At 42.5% G+C, this 21896-nt stretch overlaps 2 protein-coding genes across 2 annotated transcripts; one reads left to right on the forward strand and one right to left on the reverse strand.

The window, feature by feature from the left end:
* Positions 1-11130: 11130 nt before the first annotated feature.
* Positions 11131-13991, reverse strand: LOC129156259 (cis-aconitate decarboxylase-like). The gene is made up of 5 exons (XM_070555565.1): positions 13846-13991; positions 13568-13750; positions 13384-13476; positions 12742-12947; positions 11131-12209 (listed from the first exon to the last, which is right to left on the reverse strand). Exons 1-5 carry the CDS (start codon positions 13939-13941, stop codon positions 11282-11284), a joined length of 1506 nt encoding a protein of 501 aa, XP_070411666.1. The 5' UTR covers positions 13942-13991; the 3' UTR covers positions 11131-11281.
* A 579-nt stretch (positions 13992-14570) lies between these two features.
* Positions 14571-17184, forward strand: LOC129160718 (uncharacterized). The gene is made up of 5 exons (XM_070555900.1): positions 14571-14579; positions 14642-14715; positions 15250-15413; positions 15499-16998; positions 17081-17184. Exons 1-5 carry the CDS (start codon positions 14571-14573, stop codon positions 17182-17184), a joined length of 1851 nt encoding a protein of 616 aa, XP_070412001.1.
* The last annotated feature ends 4712 nt before the right edge of the window (positions 17185-21896 follow it).

Consider the following 21896-nt stretch of genomic DNA (forward strand, 5'->3'; position numbering starts at 1 on the left):
CCTGTTGCTGGAGTCTGTTTGTTTAAAGAAAACCTTCGCTGTCACACGGAAAAGACAAAAGGGTTATTTTAACTATGCTTCTCATGTCAGTTCTCTTGTTCGCTCTTCCTTCTTCCATCTCAGGAACATTGCTAAGCTGAGTCCCATTCTGTCCTGCTCTGAACTTGAGACTGTTATCCACACCTTCATCTCCTCACGCTTAGACTACGGCAACTCTCTTTTCACGTGTCTGAGCAGAACCTCCCTGAACCGTCTACAGGTGGTTCAGAATGCCTGTGCTCGGCTTCTGACCAAGTCCTCCAAGCACACCCACATCACCCCGCTTCTCCTCCAGCATCAACAGCTACCAGTCAACTTCAGGGTTCATTTCAAGATCCTAGGTCTGGTCTATAGGTCCTTACATGGACAAGCACCATCTTACATTGGTGATCTTCTCAGTCCCTACACCCCCAGCAGGTCCCTGAGGTCCAGTGATCAAAGCCTACTGGTTGTGCAGTGGAACAAGCAAAAGACCAAAGGTGACAGATAATTTGCTGCTGTGGTCCCCAGACTCTGGAACTCTCTCCCCTTGAGCTTGAGATCAGTGGACTCAGTGGTCTCCTTGAAAAAGCAACTGAAAACTCACCTGTTCAGGGAGGTTTTGGTGTGACCTTCATCACCCTCTCCTTGTTCTGCTCTTTCTACCTATTCCACCTTCATCAGTATCCACTGATTTCCCTTTTTCTTTTTTACTCTCTCTCTCTGTCTTTACACTTTTTAATCGAAATTGTCTATTATTTGCTCATTTTAAATATACCTATAATAATTTTCTAAATTCTTTTTATATTTTACATTTTTTTTGTTTTTTGAAGCGCCTCATGATTTTTATCTTGAGAGGCGCTATAGAAAAGATCTTTTCTTCTTCTTTACTCATTCGGTAGAAAGACTGCAGGACAGTTTCACCTAAAACACTTTTAACTACTTAATATTTAATCTGTTATTGCAATTGGTAACTTAACAAGGAAAAGCGTTTCCAGGCTGAGGGATATTTGTTAGCAACTTCCTGTTGGAGGCTGACGTAAAACAAATCTTGTAAATGGAAATGCTCCTGTAATTATAGATCCTCTCAAAGTTTCAGTCAAAGACCAAACAGAATGAGAAAAGTGTTTCACACGTGTGTTAGCTAATGGTTTCCAAGAGGAGGAAAGTCTTTGTCAGTTCCATAGATCTACTGAAAGGGAACCAGTTTTATTTTTCTGCAGCTTGTTTCCGAATGACACCGGTACTTGTGGGAAAGTGTTTACTGAAAACCGTAGGATTTCTGAAGTAGCAGTAAAAGAGCTGTGATTGAGAACAGGGCCAGCCAGAAATCTCAGGGAGTCATTAAAACTTTATCATATTTGTATAAGTGGTGACACATCATACATCACTGCACAGTAAAAAATGACCATGAAATTTACATAAAAAAGGTGTAAATACACAACAGAAAAGTACTGTAATCTGAAAAACACATTTTCTGTTGTAATCACAGTAAATGTTTGAAAAATCAAAAACAATATGTTTATGTAATATTTACATTAGCAAAATTCTGATTTGCCAAACTTGACCAAAACTCATAACATTGTGATTTATTAAAACAAGAATTACTTCCCAATTAATTCAGTTTCTAGCTGACTCTCGAACCGGCCAATTCAGCAGCTCTTTAACAAACATCCACAAACAATTAAGACACATTTTCGCCTAATTTATTTACTGACAACGCAAAAAATAATCTGGTAAGTATAACTCACTCAATCTGGAGGTAAGTGAAGAAAATTCAGAAAGTTTACTAAATTATATTGACAAAGTTTTTGAGTTATTCGTCATGGGTCCGAAGAAATCAGCAGCTGAGGCTGAAACACCTGCTGGGACCAAGAGGAGCCGTCCTCAGGACTCGTCTGAGGCCTCATATCCCCGGAAGGACGTATTAGAATTATTAGATTCTATAGATAAACGGCTTCTGGGATTTGAGGGGCGACTTCATCTGCTCGAGGTTCTTCACCAGGAGTTTCAGAACCTCCGAACAGCTCTGGAGTTCAGTCAGGAACAGGTTGAGCGGCTCGCTGCTGAGAACGCGTCTCTGCGGGAGTCCGTTTCTTCCCTGGAAGAGGGAATGACGCGGATCACCCAGGACAACAAAACTCTGAAGGAGACGGTTTTGGACCTTCAGGCCCGTAGCATGAGGGATAATCTGGTGTTCGCAGGTCTGCCGGAGCAGACGGGAGGGGCGGAGAACTGCGAGCATACAATCAAGAACTTTCTCCAGACCGAAATGAAGATACCCGAAGAAACGGTACAAAAGATCACATTTCACCGGGTACATCGCCTTGGATCTAGACGAGTGGACAGCAGAAGACCTCGTCCCATCGTGGCTAAATTTGAACATTTTAAGCAGAAGGAGCTTGTTAAAAGTCACGGAAGAGAGCTCAAAGGGAAAGATTTCAGTGTGAATGATCAGGTCCCGAAGGAAATTCTGGATCGGCGCAGAGTCCTCTTTCCGCTGCGTAAAAAGTTTATCCAGGATGGGAAGAGGGCTGTCATCTCGGTGGATAAGCATTATGTGGACAATAAGCTTTACAAGGAGCGAGGAGTGACTGACTGGCTGTATTAGCCCAACATCAGGTCAGACATTTATTATTCTTATCAGGATTCACTGGGTTTGATCACGTCAGGATTAAACAACTGCTAAATCCGTTTTCTAGATGATAAGATCACCTGTTCATCACCACCATACACCCCATCACCTCCTCTTTTTAGTTCTTTCTTCTTTTTTAACCTGTATCTGTACTTTCCCTTCCTCTTTACCTGCTTCTGTACCTTTACACCTGTATGGCACAACCACACAACTTTCCAACACTGCGTCAGACTCGACACACACACACACACACACACACACACACACACACACACACACACACACACACACACACACACACACACACTGACAGGCAACAACATTAACATCCATTACTGTAACAGAACAATGGTTATGATGGGGCAGTGTGATACAAGAAGCTTCTCAAATCTCTGCTGGGAACTTTCCAGTAAACATATTTTTGCATCTATGTTTTTTTTCAGTTCCCTCCCTGCAATCCCAAAACATGTATTTTAGAGTAATTAGGAGTCTAATTTAATCTATGATCATGTCTCTGCGTCAGCTCTGTGTTATCCTGTTGTTCAGGTGTTATTAGTCTCTCTCCTGGTTAATACTGGTATGAGCTCCGTGACTCTGAACTGGGCAAAGTAAGGACAGAAAATAGCTCTGAACATTTTTCACATTAAACTGGTCAGTGAGTCATTTGTAAGTTTCATAGTTAAACAGCCTGGAAGTGTACACCACCACATTTAAAACAGCTATTATTTTCAGTTAAAATTAGATCACATTTACAAAAGTAATAATAAAAAATTATACAATAAATAAAATATATTAATATAATGTATTTTGTAAAATTGATGTAACTTTCTGTAAAGTTTAGATACACCTTCAAATAACAGGTAAGTTCAGTCGATTTCAAATGAAGACTTTTTAAATTTTTTTTAGTTTCAGTTGTTGGCTTTTTATGACATAATGAGTACTTTTTTATACATACATGTACATTTATTGAATAAAAGACAGATACATAAACAAATACTATTTTAAGTACATTAAACAGCTTTTAAATGTCACTGAGATCATCTAATATAAAGTATATGTGTTTCACTAGGCTCTGTGTGCTCATGGTAAAACACCAGCAGTCATGAATAAATACAGAGGTTAACAAAGAAATTATAATTTACTTGAACACATGAATGTAATGCCTCTTAATCCCCTGGAAAACGTTACAAGCTACTTTTTCAACCATATAAAACAGCAGGGTTGTTTATATGTTTCAGAGACAATTCAGTTCATCATCATAGTTAGTAACTTAAATCATTGAGATGGTGATAAACACAGAAAAGACTTTGATGAACGACTGCTGCCAGCCACATGGTTGATCCTTCATGAGCTTTTGTTGGAGAAATGATTGAACTGGTCTTCTCCACAAGCCAACATTGTTGCATGAAACTTCCTGGGTCGATCAGGATCCTAGCAGCAGAACCAATCAGAAACATGATCATATAAAGAAGGTCAGACGTTCTAAAATACCCTGAAGAGATTAGTCTCTTCTCTTTTGTAGCTCTGCTGGAGTTCAGCCATCTTTGTTAGAGCGTCTCACTGCTGAAGCCTCTGAACTGTTTAGATAACTAATCAGACAAAGAAAAGATCAGTTTTGGAAACATTCATTCAGTCTTTATCTCATAAATGTAACAATAAATCCTGCCATGCCCAGTTTTCCCAACTGGTTTTTGAGAAAAGACCAATAAAACACTCACTACCTCCCTGAATTTAATTATAACGGAAAAGCCACTAAATTGTTTTAAATCTTTCCTGTCATTTAATTATAACACATGCACAAAATAAAAACTGTTGTTTCTTTTAAAAAGAAAACATGATAAAACTATAGAAATGAGTATTTTCAGGTGCAAATCTAAACTTTTCTTCTAGGCTACAGTGACAGCAGAAAACAGCTGGTTCTGTCCGTACCTGTCTGCTCAGTCTTTTCTCGTGTTCTGAGTCTGGACTCAAACACACGAGGCTCAGATTTTATACTCGCCGGCATCCTCTGGAAACGCCCGCTCTTATGCCAGCTGGAGTCATGTCACATATTTCCAGTAAGAGAGAATCGAAGAGGAGAATCCGTGCAGTGATGTATCTATTGTTACAACATTCTGGTGTGTGGAGCCTATTCAAACATTTTTGTTCTCTCAGGTAACGAGAAATCTTTTGTTTTAATCAGCTGTGTTCTTTCCGAGTGTTGACTTCCCGCCCTTTTTCTGTACAAGGAAGCAAGGGGCTTGTACGTTTGCTTTGGTCAGAAGAACTCAGGATGACATCATCAGTAACTTGTCTGAATGATGACAGCACACAGGGCAGAACAATAATCAGATGAGATTATTATCAGATGTTGCTCAGGAGAAAATAAAGTCTTTTTTATGGAGAAGTGAAAATAAAACAAAACAAATGTGAGAAAGACTAAAGTAACTGGGAAATGACTTTCTTCCTTTCCTGTCCAGAGCTTGGGTGAACGTTCAAACCCTGCAGCTACGTCTTCACATGAGTGCCTTTAAACAGATGACTCAGACTTTACCAAGAGACCAAATATTAATGTTATGCTTTTCTTTTCAGAAGTGTTGTTAGACTTGAGTTCAACTCAAACCTGAAGGATTAACCAGTAATTTACAGGCAACAACGAACAGTAGAACACCAGTCAGATGGAACAGAACTTACAACCATAAATCTGACACAATTAGTTAGTTTGTTCAGGTAAAGATGTAAAAGAACTTTTAAAGAAGGCCGAAAAAGAGTTAAATGTCCTCAAATCTTGGTTTGATGTAAATAAATTATCACTGAATATAAAAAAATAAAATTTAAAATTCAAATTCAAATTTTATTTGTCACATACACATTCATACACAGTACGAAATGCAGTGAAATGCCTTACACAACTGCTCGTGACCTAAGAGTTGAAAATAAAAAAAAACTGTACTGTAGATAAAAAGGACGACACATGATGGACAGTAGTTCCAGATTTGGTGTGCAGGAGCGTGTCAAAGGAACAACGTTCGCACTGTTGCACCAATTGTTGTTCACCATTAAACACATGCCGCCTCCCCTTGACTTCCCTGAGTCCCGTGTCCTGTCCATGCAGTGAACCGAGAAGAACTCGGCCGGCTGGATGGCGTAGTCCGGCACCGCTGGGGTCAGCCATGTCTCAGTGAAGCAGAGGAGATTGCAGTCCCGAATGTCTCTCTGGAACTTTATCCTGGCCCTGAGGTCATCAAGCTTGTTCTCCAGTGACTGGACGTTGGCGAACAGGATGCTAGGCAGAGGTGTGCGGTGTGCACGGGCTCTCAGCCTGTTCCTGGTGCCGGCACGTTTCCCTCGAGGCCACCGCTTCACGTCGCGTCTGTTGTTCTCCCTCAAGATCTCACTCGGCCAGCTCAGATCCGGAGTCAAAAACCCCGAACTGTGAGTATATTGTACACCAATAGAAACAAGAGTGGCACTGTCATACCTAATGTACCCAATGGTGATTAATTTAACGATTTAAGAACGCAAAAACAAACTTTGAAAAAACCAAAACAAACAAAGAGGTGGTCGGAGCAATCGTGACGGCAGCCGACCTCACGGCGCCATCTTGGAGGCGTTGTGATTGACTCTAATTTATCCTGGCAACATCATTTAAATTATATAAAAGGAAAAATTGCAAAATCTTTGGGTCTATTATACAAAGTGAAAGACAGGCTAAACTATAAGGCCTTACGTTTAATATACTGCTCACTAATACAACCTTACATGTCATATTGTATAGAAATATGGGGTTCAACTTTTAAAACACATGTAAATGAAATAAAAACGATTCAAAAGAAAACTATTCGAGTTACAAACAAGAGCAATTATTATGCTCATACTGATCCGTTGTTTTTAAAATCACAGATTATGAAAATAGAAGATCTATATTATTATAAAATAATGCAATTTATGTTTAGAGCAAAATTAATGTTTCTGACAGAAAATATGCAAATGTTTTTTGAAAAGAGTGAAAGTAAATATGATTTAAGAGGTATATGTATGTTTGTTGTACAAACAGCTAAAAAGGGTATCAGAAGGAGATGTATCTCTGTAATGGGAGTAAAATTTTGGAATGAAGCTAAAATAGAATTTAAATTAGCAACTTCACTTTCAGTTTTTAAAATACTTATCAGTAAAAATATTTTTGAAGAGTATTAATTTGATGTTGGTGGATGGGATTGTGTTTTCTTTTTATCTTTTTGGTTATTGGCACATTGAGGGAAACTGAAAAATTGATTTGTAAGTAGGTTAGGCAATTCTATAAGCTTTTGCTTCTACCTAAACCTGTTCAGTTATGAGATACTAAAATAGATACTATATACACATATATGAATGTATACGTTGTGGAGGAATGGAAATATATGTATCTATTTGTATGATATGTTACTGTTTACATTAATTATTTTTATGATGACTGAATAAAATTGATCATTCATTCATTCATTGGAACAATTACTCACAGAAACATCTACTAAACCATGAAGACACAAATATACGTACTTTAACTGAAGCAAGAAGGTAAAGGTCACAGTTCGCTAAAATGTTCGTTTTACCGCGGGAGTCGAAAAGCGATGCTCTGGCACATCGCGTCTGAAACAAACGCTTGGTCACCCGTAATCAGTTTTAGATGCTTTTGGGTGTGAGAACGTGTTGCAGATAACCTCAAGGCAGCTGTTAAAAGACATCTACACAAAAGAGATGAAGCTGTTTTGTTGAGATTTATGAGGAAAAAATTCCCAACAGGAAGTTGGGACTAACTAACTAACTAACTAACTAACTAACTAACTAACTAACTAACTAACTAACTAACTAACTAACTAACTGATTAAAAACATCTGTAGAACATTTGTAGCGACAGTGGCAGAGGAGTTGAGTGTCCGCCCCATAACCAGAGGGTTGCAGGTTCAACTCCCATCTGTTGCAGCCATTGTCTCTGCTTTCACCTTCAGGCAGCCACAGGAGGGCACTAGGGAGATGCTAATCACAGCTCCCTCTAGGAGCTGCTGTGGCAGGTGTGTTTTCCACACACCTGCACTCCATTTTACCAACTACAACCAGGAGGATAAAAGGAGAGGAGGCCATACCCACCTTCCTAATCTTCATTACTGGCCTCCTCATCTCCTGAGATCCTCCTGTGCTCCAGTTAACCTCCATCATTACCATCATCATCCTCAGCTACTGTGTCTCCTGTCCACCCTCCAGCATTATACCATAAGCTGCATCTCATTCTTCTACCCAGACTCCATTCAGAAGTTCCCTACGGTTCACCACCTGCTCTACAGTTACCCATCTCTGGCCCTCACCTACTCTAGCACCACTGCAGCTCCACCTCTTTTATGCTGATGATCAAAGGGATCTCCTGACCGCAAAGCGTAGTGAGCGTTTCGATGCTGCATCAGTGAGGTGAAATCACCACAGCACACGATGAGTGGAGTGCGTCAGGAACGATTAAAAGACAGAATACCAGAGGATTTAAACAGATACGAATGATCATGTGTTAATAATAATGTTTTGTTGAGCCACTTTGTGAATGTATCGTGGGCCGGACGCAGCGCGCGCACCAACGATCAGCACTCTGTGTCCTCTCCGCTCAACAGAATCCCGCTACGCTGAGAGTCCATAAATATTGTAATAAAGGTAGAAACTGGATCTTTCCCTGAAAGATATAGACCCCATAAGTCGATCCCTGCTCCTGGATGAAAAACAGGACACTTTATTCCATGTGGGAAACCCTGCCGGACGTCCCAAACAGAGAGTGAAAAGTGGACATGTCCGGGGAAAAGAGGACGTCTGGTCACCCTATTTAATACGTCATTCTGTGGAGCTTTTCTGATCTGATGGATCACCACAAAAGCCTGAGAGATGGTGGACAGAATCAGCCCAGACTCACAGTTGAAGTTCAGGGGAAGGGCAGAAACATGGAGACACAATATAAATTATTATCACATTTTTGGCTGTTTCCCTTTGGTTATTCCTTTTACACAGTATTGTAAATGCAAAGGACTTCACATCTTTTTAGGCCATGTTTAACTGTTACGAATCCTGGGCTCCTGCACCTTGAATGGCCCAGTCCTGCTCCCTCCATGCCATTCAGGACCTTGGACAGGTCCTCATCAGGCTGGCCTCCACCTCTGCCCGCCTTCGCTGTCCCAGCTGCATACAATCAACTAATGAAGACCGATGGTTTAAAGGACTGCAGCTTTCAGTTCTCGTGGAGAGACTTGCAGCTTAACACCCTGTTTTCCTCTCCTTGGTGTGGATCTTTGTGGACTTACGGTTTCGATTTGGATGAAAAACTTTTATGATTGTGATAATTAGAATAGATAGTTCTTTTCGTTTAATCCTCAAATAATTATTAGCCGTTTTCGTTTAGTGATCCATTTTTTGTCTGCTCTAGTGCTTGAATGTCAGTTCATTTCAGCCTTAGAGCTCGCTTTAAGTGTTGCTAGTAGGAATAATATTTATCATAGTGTAGCGTTATGAATATGCCATTTCTGCCCTTAACAGCTGCCCTTTGACACAGTGACAGTGTGCATAAATTGCCAAGGTCGTGCGCTTGCTTCTGATGTTTACATTCCAGCAAAGAAGACAGAGGAAGGACGAAGAACGCTTTTCATTAGTTAATCAAAGAACTTTATTTTTAATAAAACTAATCAAAACAACTGTTGGTCAATAATAATCAGGTGACCGATCTGTGAAATCACAATGTTATGATTTATGTGTTTAATGAATAACAGGACATTGTTCACTCATCCAATCAGAACTTCCTTTCTGATACGTGGCAGAGTTCTGTGGTGTTTAGTTAATCTGTCTACTCCGATGCGCTGGGAACCATAAACAACTAAGCTTAATAAAACAGAACAACGCCATTTTAATTTAGTTCAACGGAGTTTCAACGCAGTTCTAACCAAGTACTCAACCAGCTCTCAAATCCGTCTGATGTCCATCATTGCTAAGTGCAGTACAGACTGGCCAGCTGTATTTTCTACTTTTAAGCTGAGAACTGTCAAGCTGGAAAATTCTGTTGTTTTATCAATAAGACGACGCTTCCTTCAGAATAAAAGCTGAACTCTCTGACCCAAAAAGGGGTGGTCTCTACGTGACGCTGAAAACCTGCCATTGTACCGGGAGACGATCCATAGACTGGTTTGTCGTGCTGCCGACGCTGTTTCACCAGTTCCAGCATCAAGGAGGGTCCGAGGACCTGGCATCTGGATATAACACGGAGGTCTCCGCACGGTACGTAGATCGCCATAGATAGGGTCTCATGTCTTCCTCCTGAAGTCCCTCATCGGTCAGTTAGGAGCGAACAACATCTCGCACTCAGACTCGCCTCCACCAGATGGAGATTCTGAACTGACACACACACCGTTTGTCTCAGGTGTTTTGAGTTTTCTCCATCGCCTTCGTTAGTTATATCCGAGTGTAATTGCGTTTTGACATTTTTCCAGTCAAGGACTGAGTAATTGTGTTAGCCCTGTGTTAATAAAAACACATTTTATTTACACTCCCCCTTTCTCCGCACCAGTATGTTACCCCTCTACCACAATGTCTAACAACATCAGGGTTTGTAACATTAACCCTGAAGTTTCCATTGATATTAACTAGGCCCTATAAAAATAAAAATGTTTTAAGTCTAGTCTTAAAAGTAGACAAGGTGTCTGCCTCACGGACAAAAGCTGGGAGCTGGTTCTACAGGAGAGGAGCCTGATGGCTAAAATATCTGCCTCTCATCCTATTTTTAGATATTCTGGGAACCACCAGTAAACCTGCATACTGAGAGCAACGTGCTCGGTTAGGAACGTATGGAACAATCAGGTCACTGATGTATGATGGAGCTTTATATGTGAGAAGAAGGATCTCAAAATCTATTCTGAATTTAACAGGCAGCCAATGTAGGGAAGCTAAGACAGGAGAGATATGATCTCTTTTCAATTCTCATCAGAACTCCTGCTGCAGCATTTTGGACAAGCTGAAGACTTTTAACTACATTCTGTGGACTTCCTGAGAGTAATGAATTACAGTAATCCAGTCTTGATGTAATAAATGCATGAACTAGTTTTTCAGCATCACTCCTGGAAAGGATGCTTCTAATCTTAGCAATATTCCAAAGGTGAAAAAAGAAAATCCTACAAACCAGTTTAACGTGAGATTTGAATGACATGTCCTTGTCGACGACACCACACACACACACACACACACACACACACACACACACACACACACACACAGGTGACTTTATGACCATGTGTTTTACATGTTTAAAACACTTTATTATGTACACATTTTGAGAAAAGGTTGCAGGAAACACATTTTCATAGATTAACAATATTAATATAAAAACAGGCATTAAACAATAAATATGACTCACACACACACGAGTCATGTTTTTATCTGAATTTTGTTACGATAAAAACAGAATTCAATACCAAAAGACAATCTTGAAGAATAGAGGAAACATCAGCTTGAGGAAAACTCCAGAGGAAAATCATGACAATGTGTTTATTTCCAGTCTACACTAAGCAGATCATTTCAGAACATTAATATAAAAATAATATTATTCTTATTTCTATGCTGAAGGATTGTTGGGTTATTGTTCAGTGTAATTGATCACTGCAGCTGTGAGAGAAGAGCTCCACAATCATCCAGCCTGTCCAGCTCCTCCACCACCTCCACCAGCCGCTCCACCTTCTCTGATGGCAGCACCACCTCTGCGTTGCTTCTGAACTTCTTCCTCAGGCTCTCAATTGTCAGCGGGTTGCGCCAGTGGCCGTAGAAGGTGTCACAGCGGCCCTTCAGGATGTCTCCTCCAACTAGAGTCACCTGGACTTCTCCGTACATGCGGTTGAAATTGGCGGGGTTGTCCTCAGGATGCTCCATGCGAACACGGCTCAGCAGGAAGTGCAGCTCTGGGCGGCTCATGGCGGGCGGGCTGAAGGACTGCACCGCCACCTCACCGTCCAGCAGAGCGCTGCAGGCGTTAAACTGGAAGGAGTGGCGTGCCTCGTGCTCTGACTCGGGAAAAGGCCTGTTGATGTATTTAGACTGGGGGACTCTGAGCAGGATGTCCTGGACCTGATGTGGGGACACCTGTCCTAGACCATGTCCCACAAGGAGCTCATGGACCGCAGCTGCAGCATCAGCTACCCAGTGCATCCCCAGATGGGCAGGAAAACGCTTAAAAGCCATGTCCTGCTCCTCTAACAGGAACACATGTCCACCATCATCAGGTGACTCTAAAGGCTGAGGAACATAATCTTCATAAAAGGCGCTGAAGCCCGCCACTCCTGCAACAGCATCCAAGACCAGAGGACTGGCCTCTAGGCCTCTGGAGGCCAGCAGAGCAGCTTCAAGCCCCAAACGAGAGGCGTTGCCGATGTGAAGGGGCTTGGACTGAGTGGCAGCATTAGCCATCGGAGCTCCAGCTAGAGAAGCTGCTATAGCCAAGGCATGACTGCACTGAGACGGATCCAGAGACAGGAGACGAGAACAGGCTGCTGCACTTCCCATAGGACCCACCACAGTGGGAGGATGGAACCTGTTCACACACACACACACACACACACATACACACACACACACACACACACACACACACACACACACACACACACACACACACACACACACACACACACACACACACACACGCACGCACGCACGCACGCACGCACGCACACACACACACACACACACACAGTTCAGTTAGGACATTTATTCTGTTGTAACTGAAACAATCACTGATCTGCATCACCACTTAAGAACGTTTCTATTGGTTGAATCTTTAGAACAAGATGAATTGATTTGACTCGTTTCAGGTCACCTGAGTTTCTAAAACACCCACCAGATGAAGGGTTTGGTTTGTGCTAATTCTGTTAACGTTACACCAAGAGCCCCTGCTGTTCCTACAGTAAGCATCATTACACTGACATCACTAAAACGGCCTCTTACACCTCAGTGCTGAGATCAGCACAGTCAAACAAGGACGTCTTTAAACGAACGTGTTCATGAAGATCGTGCTAAAACCAGACTTTCTGGTTCAAGCTTGACTTGTGCTGTGAGGCACTGACCTCTTGGGAATGCTGCGTGCTTCATTAGAGAACCTCATCAGACGGCCCTGGATCTCAATGCCGACATTGAAGGCCAGTAAGAAGTCCAGACCGCTTGGTTTGCTGTTAGCCGGCATCATGTCACTGAGAGCAAACAAAGCTGGGAGAACAGCTCCTGAGGGATGAGTGGCTGGATGCCACGTGTCGTCAAAGTCCATGGAATGAGTCTGGAAGCAACCAGAGTTTGTGTCTCATCATACTGAAGCTGAAAGGAGTCAGAATAATAACTTTTTCTGTGAGGGTCATAACTAGATCAGAACCCAGCTATGAACACCTTGCCTGTGCCGTGTCTGAATGATCCACTTCTTTATGTTTTTTTTCTGAAGTGAACACTGACATGTTTTCTGTTCCTGGTGTGTTTTCAAAAGAAAAATGACTTTCATTCCTAAATCAGGCCATCGAGGGGGAAGAAAGTAGCTTCTTTGGAAATGTTTGATGGGAAACTTTAAGGCCAGCTCAGCTGATTTTATTTCTATATCCTAACCCTGTGGTCTTTGGGAGCCACGCTGCACCAACAGCTGAGAAAAGCTGTTTATACAAAATGTTTCCACTGATGTTTATGTGGTTATTTATATATGGTTGTTTTCCACTTATGTTTCTCACCGCTACTCCATTAACGAAAGCTGCCAGTGTTGGGGAGAGTCTGATCCCTCTGCGTCCGTACACAGAGCTGATGTGATCCGGAGCATACATGTGCTAAGAACAAACACAGAAACAACCCTACATTCACTCATCTGTTCTGGACACATTTGGGTTAGACCTGACTCAGACTTTCACTTTGCCTCACCTGGCAGAACTGAAGAGCCAGCTCAAACACATCTGTCCTGCTCCCTATCAGTCCGACCCCGATGCTGTCCAGCACCATCCTTTTGCTGCGATGGAGCACAACCGGAGACAAATGCTGAGGCTTTATTTCACTGATGAACTTCCCAAAACTGGCTGTGACCGTATCTTCTGGGGCTGGGTGCTTCTGGACTGCAGGAATGAAAAGATAAAAGTTGATTAATAAAGGTTATTAATTAAGGTTATTATTATTATTATTATTTTTAATCAAAGTCAGCATACCTGTTTACCCTCCACTGCAGTGTTATGCAGTCTTCTGGCAGCCCGCACTGGTCTGATGGTTTTCTTTGGGACAAAACATAAATCAGAACAAAGCATTTCAGTTATTTTTCACATCTCAGGATGACTACAGGCTGATGAGTTCCTGCATTTACTTGTTCACGTCTTTAATCTAATGTTTGTGTTTGAAAGAGCCAGTGTAGAGGTGTATTAGGTGTTTCCCAGCATGAGTGTTCTCCTCAACAATTAGCAGGAGTTATTTTATAGTTCCCTGCCTTGGCTGCACTACAAACCTCTACTTTTAGATATTTTTATGACTTCTTTATTTGAAAAGGACTTAAAACCATCACTTTTAGAGTCTGAAAACTGACTAAAAGCATAAATATGTCTGTAATCTTACCTGTAGCGTGGAGAACATGACTTCAACTTTCTGTCACAATGATCTTGTTTCTTGTTTCTCTTGGATGCAGCAGCTGAGCGGTGAAGGGTGCTGATGCTTTTGTGGCTGAAAATCCACCTGCCTTATATAGTCCATGACTTACAATGACCGGAAACACCAAAGGAGCAGGAAGGACAGGTTCCTTTTGCAATCCTGTATCACATCAGAATGAGGCTTTTCCACCCGGGTCATTATCTGTGGTGTAACGTTCACCATCATCAATAGCCTTGAGGGGGAGGAAGGAGAAAGAAGGAGGAAAAGCCACTTTTGTGTAAAGTGAAAGGCAGTGATGTCACCTGTAAGTATGCTGCTGTGTGACAGAGTGGGGAATTCTCAGTAACTCCTCCTTTACACAAACAGATCATATTTAAGGCAAACCTTCGTCCCTCCTTCAGCACAACTCAGCTTTCCATCAGTCTGAACAACTTCAACAGGTAAAACTTTGTTCTTTCTTTTATTGCTGACAGGAGTAAATATTTTGTTTCTGCATGTCACCCATCAAAAATCCTTAAACCTATAGCTAGATTATTATATACTCTGCTTTGTAGATTGAATCAGACCTAAATCTGCATAAAGGATGCTCCCTGACAAGAGCTTATTTATAAATATTAAAACTATTATTGCAATATCCTGTAGTTTTTCAACAATATGAAAATAACAGTAATGTTAGGGGTATTATTCTATTGATAAAATTGTTTTCATTTAGAATAAATTCTTCCTCTTCAGAGAGCCTGTTAGAGGAGCGTCGTAATAAATGACTTTTACATTAGTTACATGACAAGAGTGGCTCAGCCTACTTATGACAGGCAAGGACCGTTTTATATTATATTATATTATATTATATTATATTATATTATATTATATTATATTATACAGTCATATTAAAATTCATATATAAATGTTGTTGTTGAGGATTACCGTTTTAGACTTTTATCATATGTTACCTGTACTGACTGGATTGTCTACAGAAACACCATGGCAGCCTCAGACGGTTTTCCTGCCAGTTTCTATGGAGAACCAGGAGTGTTAGGAATGTTATCCAATGGGATCAGCGCATTCCTTGTACTTCTACAGAACTTCAGCACAGCTCACACCGGCATTAAACCAGTTGGAGTGGAGAACATACTTGCAGGTAAAACTCTTGACATAAAAACAAATATCTATTCATATATAAACCTGTGAAGGTGGCTTACAGCAGTTTCTAACACTTCTTCCAGGTGTTCATCTCATCCTGATTGGTGGTTTGTGCCAGCTGGTGGCTGGACTGCTCTCCTTTAGAAAGTACGATCACCTGAGTGGCACTGCCTTCATCGGCTACTCTGCCCTTTGGGGTAGCTATGGGGCGACCAGAATCTACTATGGTGCTTTATTTAACAATCAGACTATACCACCAGTGTCAGAGCACATGTTCAATGGTTCAACCACCAACATCATGGTCAACACTTCTCTTCAAAACTCAACACAGTGCCACTTATGTGTGTCCATAGAAGAGTCAGCCATTGCTGGTCTGATCCCTTATATCCTTCTGTCCTTTATCCTGGCATTTTGCTCTGCCACGGTCAACTACATCATGCCTTTTGTTTTTGGAGCCATCACGGCCACTTTGATCTTTGAAGCAGCAGCTCTGGTGACAGGCCCTTGGGCTCTGGTGGTCTCTGGGGTTCTGGAGCTGCTCATTTTGATCTTTGCCATCTATGGTTCAGCTGCTCTACTCATCAAAGGGCTGACTCAACGTCTAGTTCTTAAAGGCTTTGGGACCCCCCTCTTTAATGTTCTCCTGCTAGGAACCACCAACTCAACAGGTGCTCAGAAACCTGGTCAAGAGAAGAAGAAGAACACAAAATATGCAGAGCCCATGGCCTTGGGTTTCTTCTGTGACTCTATTGCTCCCTTCATCGTTGCCTTCTACAGCTTTGGGTACATGAAATCGTTTGGTTTAGGAGTTGCATGGGTATCAATCATCTCAGTCGCCCAGCTGTTCTCCAGCTACTACGCTCATTTGCGCCAGGATAGCTACCACACTACAAAATTTGGGATTCATGCCATGTATTGGCTGATCAAGGGTTGGGATGAGTTTGTGGCATCTGCCCTGATTGTGGAGCACAGTCAAGTAGTTGCTGGTAGGGAAGCCATGGTGGGAGACTGGTTCTTTGTGGTGGCCGGCTTGGTGCTCTGTGTGGGAAGCCTGAACATGGACACTCTGGAGCTGATCCACAACTTGCTCTTTGTTCTGCTCACAGTCTCAACAATCCCCCAGATCCCCCTGCAGGGTTACTACATCTTCTTTGGTGTAGCCTGCTCTCTCTTCACTGCAGTCTCAGTCTACGGTACCTTCTCACGCCTCATAAACACCATCGCAGAGAAGTCTCTAATCCCTGTGGGACCACAGCCGGTCTCCTCCGAGCAGCTGAAGAGAGCTCTGATGTGTAGAAGATCTCAACAGGGAGAACAAAAAGAGCTGCCCAACAGTGACCAGGCCTCAGATGCTCTGTTTTATCTCACCAACGGGGTTGCAGCACTTTCAGCTCTTCAATCAGAAGTGTCAAGTGGGAACCCTTCATTCCTTCATCTGACTGTCCCCTGGGTCCTCATCTCTGGAGGCATCATTCAGACCTATGTCAGCAGGCTACAAGTCACCGGAGAGGGCCGGTTTGGATCAGTCATCTCATCCATCTACGTGGTTGTATGGGCAACATGGACGTGGTTTCGATTTGCAGGTATGTCAGCATAAAGTATGAGCAAAATACATTTTTCTGACTGATTTGAACAAAATTCTCATCAGGAGTTATTGTTCTATAGGTTTTCAGCTTCAGCTCCCCGTCCTGGCAGCCTATGGATTCACAGCTGGAGGCGTTGCTTTACTGGTCATTAATGCCTTCCTCATGCTGATTGGTAAGGTCTAGTATCTGCTTTCAGCGCTGGAAATCACAGATTTTATTCATTCATAATTTTGTACTTTTGTTTCTTCTATTAGCTGCTTATAGGAACGTGGTTCTGTTGTTTCTAACAACAATCATGGAGGTTGTTCTTGTCTGCTTCCTTCTCTCCACCCTGCATAGACTTCCATACCAATTTGAAAGTGAGTTAAAACCGCCTGTTATAAGCTTTATGTATTTACGATACTGACTCTCATCAGAACAAATCAAGTCTAACATCCAGAAACGATGTATTGCAGTTGCCATGCTTGCATTGGTATCCATCATTTGCTTTTATGGCACCTTGGCTTCACTGATGAACTGCATCTTCTCACAAAGAGTAATCCCAATGGGTCCTCCCATAATAAAGGTAATGACTGAAGTTTAGATTGACCTACCTTTAAGAATCAGCATGAATAATTAATAAAAATGTGTGTGTGTGTTGTTTTAGGAAAAAGTGAAACAGGAAGCTTGTGACGAGCCGTCCTGTCCGGTGGCTAGCTCGCGTCTCACCAGCGGTCTGTTGAAGATAGCTCGACTTCTCGAGGACGGGGGTGTGTGTGGTATTCCCACAGATACTGTGTACGCTCTGGCTGCTTCCTGCAAGAATCCTCAGGCGATAGAAAAAATCTACAACATTAAAGTAAGAAGATAGAGGAGGCTTGTTTAACAGCAATATACATTTTCATGAAGTCACCATCTTGTTGAATTGGACCTTTTGCAGGACAGACCTGCAGAGAAGCCTATATGCATTTGCATCTCCAGTGTGGAACAGCTGGTTGCAGCCAGGCCTCCTTTCAGCCCTCTGCTGTGGGAGTTCATGAGGAATGTGTATCCTGGAGGCATCAGCTGCATTGTCAGCAAAGGAGACTGGCTTTACAGACTAGGTCAGCAGTGTAGAGTGTTTGAATGTTGAGTGGCAGAATTCTGTATCAGTATTCAGTTTTTACGTGAACTTTAACCTCATTTCTGTAGGAGTTGGACCTGCTTGTGACCGTGTTGGTACCAGAGACAGCATCATGATCCGTGTCCCAGACCACACCGTGACCTGCCACCTATGTGACATCACTGGACCCCTGGCCATAACATCAGCCAATCCCAGTGGAGAATCAGACAGCACCCACCACAGCATGGTCATTAAGTAAGAGTCTCCTCAAAGAAGTTTCATGCAAACAAACAAACAACACATCTCTAACACTTTTAGCACCATACACTAATTACTGTTTCAAACTGCTTCTTTTGCTGCAGTCGACTGGGACACAAGATCCAAGGAGTACTTTGTGATGGTGACTCGAATGAAGTAGTTGCTTCAACTGTGGTCAACTGCCTGAGGATTGATGAAGGTAAGGGGCCATGATTTCTTCCTACTGGGGCTGTTTAAGATCAAGTTTCTAACTGAAGCTCTTCTAACCTTCGTTCAGGAGTCATCACCATTGTGAGAGAAGGCTGTGTCCCTGCTATCAAAGTCCAACAGATCTTTGACAGACTGAAGAACTCCATGATTTGAGTGTCTCTTAGCGAAGACTGTCTACCTGGCTGATCACCTTCAAGTCAACTTGTCCGACCCAAGCTGTGCTTTGCTTTTCATACTGACAAACAGCAAAAGAGGGAAAAGAAAACTAAAGATGTGTGTTTATATGGATGTAACTTTTGTGTCTTAGTGGATGCATAGATAGATGGCTAATTCAAAAGTCATCTTAAACTGCATGAAGTCCACAATGTTTTGCATTATTTATATATTTATTGTTATATTTATTTTCAAAATATATCAACACAAACACTTTGAATGTGTAAATAAGTATTTATGTTTTTTTAATTTATAATGTTTGAACTCACTGTAAAACAGAATGTCTTTGTGTGGTTTCTGCATTGAAGCGCTCTCATGCATTAATTTATTTGTGCAATAAAAATAACTAAAGTTTATTAAGGCTTGCATCTTTAAATAATTACTAAATGTTTTCTAGATGAATGCATTCTCTCCCTCAGTACATCTTTATTCAGATCTTCAGATAAAACAATAACAACAATGGTGTTTAAAAGCTTGACATAAATAGATATATTTTTGAACAATTACTAATTAAACACTTGACAGCATCTAGTTATTTGTCAGAGGTCATTAGCAGCTCAAGAACTCTGAAACAATTCAACCATCTAACTTTGTTATGAGCTCTTTAAATATGGGGATCCCTTGTTTAATCAATACATTTGCAGTGGTCTCTAGTAGTAATGAAGCCTTGTAAGTCGTACTCTGGGGAAACAGAGCTCAGGAACAGTTTCAGGAAGTAGAAATGAGCCACATCAGAGTTGAGGATTGGCCTGAAGTAGCTAATGCTAACGGTTAGCTTAGACTGTTGGATACCCTAAACCAACAACAGCCTTCCCTGTCGTGAGTCAAGATAGACGAGTCCATGAATGCTACGTGACATTATCTCTCTCTCTGTCTCTCTCTCTCTCTGTCTCTCTCTCTGTCTCTCTCTCTCTCTCTCTCTCTCTCTCTCTCTCTCTCTCTCTCTCTCTCTCTCTCTCTCTCTCTCTCTCTCTATATATATATATATATTTATTCATATACATGTATATATATATATATATATATATATATATATATATATGTATATGTATATATATATACACTGTATATGGATGTGTGTATATATATATATATATACATATATATATATAATCTTTTCTTTTCTTTCTTTGAATATATATATTCACTTCTTTTCCGGCACTCGCAGAGAACAGACACTTCTCTTTTTGCTCCCTTATCTTTTTTCCCAAGGCTCTTTGTCCTGTCTACCCAAAGACAGTTTCTGAAAAAACCTTTTATTTATTTTTTTTATTTATTTATTTTTTTATCGTGTCCTGTCTGGCTGTGAAGCAAGCAGAATTGATGTCTGAATGCTGGTGACAAGCCTTACAGATTTATTTTCAGGTGGAGCATCAAAGCATTTGCTTTTAATGTCACGCCTGATACTTAAAACTTTATTGTTATTGTTGTTGAATGCTTTGTGATTCCGACCAGACACGGAGACAGAGGTGAAAGAGAGAGGAAAAGAAAAGGTGGGGAGAGAGAGAGAGGGGGGGGGGGGGGGGGGTTCCACAAAAACAAACCATAATGAACAAGAGTCTGCTTCCAGACCTGCAGAAAAAAGATAAAAAAAACAAAGGGACACAAAAAAAGGGACACAACAACAATACAACAAGATCTACCTATCACTGCGTCAACTTGATTAAAAGAAAAAATATATATTTATATATAATCAACATTGCTTAACTGAAGAATCACGATAATAAATCACAACACATTAAGTGCCCACCATAGTCTTAAGACCTGTGTTTAACGTGCCCAAGCCCATACTTTTGAGAGCACCATGTGAGCACCTGTGTGTGTACACGCGCTGATTTATTTAAGGTTTTTCTATAGGAGCGCCCAACAGAGAGTGTGAGGGACCACAGATCTGCCCCCCAAAGATGCGCTGGAGATGGGGGGGGGCTCCAAGTCCCAGAGATCCAGGCGCTGCACCAGAACACAGGAACCCCAAGGAGACTGGGAAGGCCCCCGCCCCCCTCGAGAGGCTAAGAGGATCGCCCCGGGGGGCCACAACCAGCAGCCGGCAGAGTCCCCGGAGATATCAGCGGCAAGCCCACAGGCCCGCCCGCAGCCTCCCACCCCCTAGCCGGCCGAGCCCGGGACCCAGCGACCCGGGACCCAGGGGCGACCACCCCCGCCGGGGACCCAGCAGAGCCCAGGGACCCAGACCCCACCAGGCAGCCACCGGGATCTAACAGGCAGATGCCAAAATCTTAAACCCCCAGACCCGGTTGCACCGAACACTCAGGCAGACCAAGGCACAAGCCCCCACACCAGGTGTGGCAGGGGGAGGGGGGACAGAGATCTATATCATCAAGAGAAGTTCCAGGAGAGGGGAGGACCCAAAGGCCCCACCTGACATATACAGTCATACACAAACACAGTCACACGCTCCCTCCCTCATGCTCACACATGCACATACAACCCAAGACTTACAAAAATGCACGCCGGACACCCACTCATGGTCCCCATACACACCCTATTCACTCTGGTCCCGGTACTGCTGCACATTGGGTACAACCATCACCGGTAACCAGAGTTTGACCCTTTCTGCTGGGGTGCTGATGAGCAGGCTCCCCCGCCCAACACTGAGCACAGCAACCCACCACCCCAGACCCCAACCAGATGGCCAGATCTCCCTCCTAGCCTCCAACCCCAGGAAGCCTAGCAACAACAGAGGTGGCTAAGACCCCTAGTCTCCCTCCGCCTGCTCCAATATAGTGTTTGTGTGATCATGAGGTGTATTCCATGGCTGTGGTGAGTGGGCAGTGTGGGCATCATCCAGCATATGCCAGCTGATGCCACCGCACCACCCCACTTACACCCTCAGCCATCAGTGTCTAAGTGCAGTTTAAAATTGGAAGTGGGCACCGGCACTCGGGAGGAGGCTGAAATATCCCCCTATCAAATGCTGTTGAATGTGCTCACTCCCAAGGCCCTAAGTGTGTGTTTGTGTGGAATGTCGTCAGTGGAAGTGTATAAGGTGCAAATAAAATTGGGGGGCAGGTTTCCACAGGAATGCGGAAATGGGGTCCATACCCGCACTCCCTGACTTGCCCACCCCCCAAGGTCCTATGTGTATGTTTGTGTGATGATGTGAGGGAGCAGG

Source organism: Nothobranchius furzeri, chromosome 1 (genome assembly GCF_043380555.1).
Source record: "Nothobranchius furzeri strain GRZ-AD chromosome 1, NfurGRZ-RIMD1, whole genome shotgun sequence".
In the NCBI taxonomy this organism is placed as follows: domain Eukaryota; kingdom Metazoa; phylum Chordata; class Actinopteri; order Cyprinodontiformes; family Nothobranchiidae; genus Nothobranchius; species Nothobranchius furzeri.

Coding starts and splice junctions, on each gene's coding strand:
- LOC129156259 (XM_070555565.1), bottom strand. CDS start 13,941: ATGCTTTGTTCTGATTTATGTTTTGTCCCAAAGAAAACCATCAGACCA. Junction 13,751..13,845: donor CTGCAGTGGAGGGTAAACAG/GTATGCTGACTT, acceptor CCTGCAGTCCAG/AAGCACCCAGCCCCAGAAGA. Junction 13,477..13,567: donor TGGCTCTTCAGTTCTGCCAG/GTGAGGCAAAGT, acceptor GTTTGTTCTTAG/CACATGTATGCTCCGGATCA.
- LOC129160718 (XM_070555900.1), top strand. Junction 14,716..15,249: donor AGTCTGAACAACTTCAACAG/GTAAAACTTTGT, acceptor GATTGTCTACAG/AAACACCATGGCAGCCTCAG. Junction 15,414..15,498: donor AGTGGAGAACATACTTGCAG/GTAAAACTCTTG, acceptor CACTTCTTCCAG/GTGTTCATCTCATCCTGATT.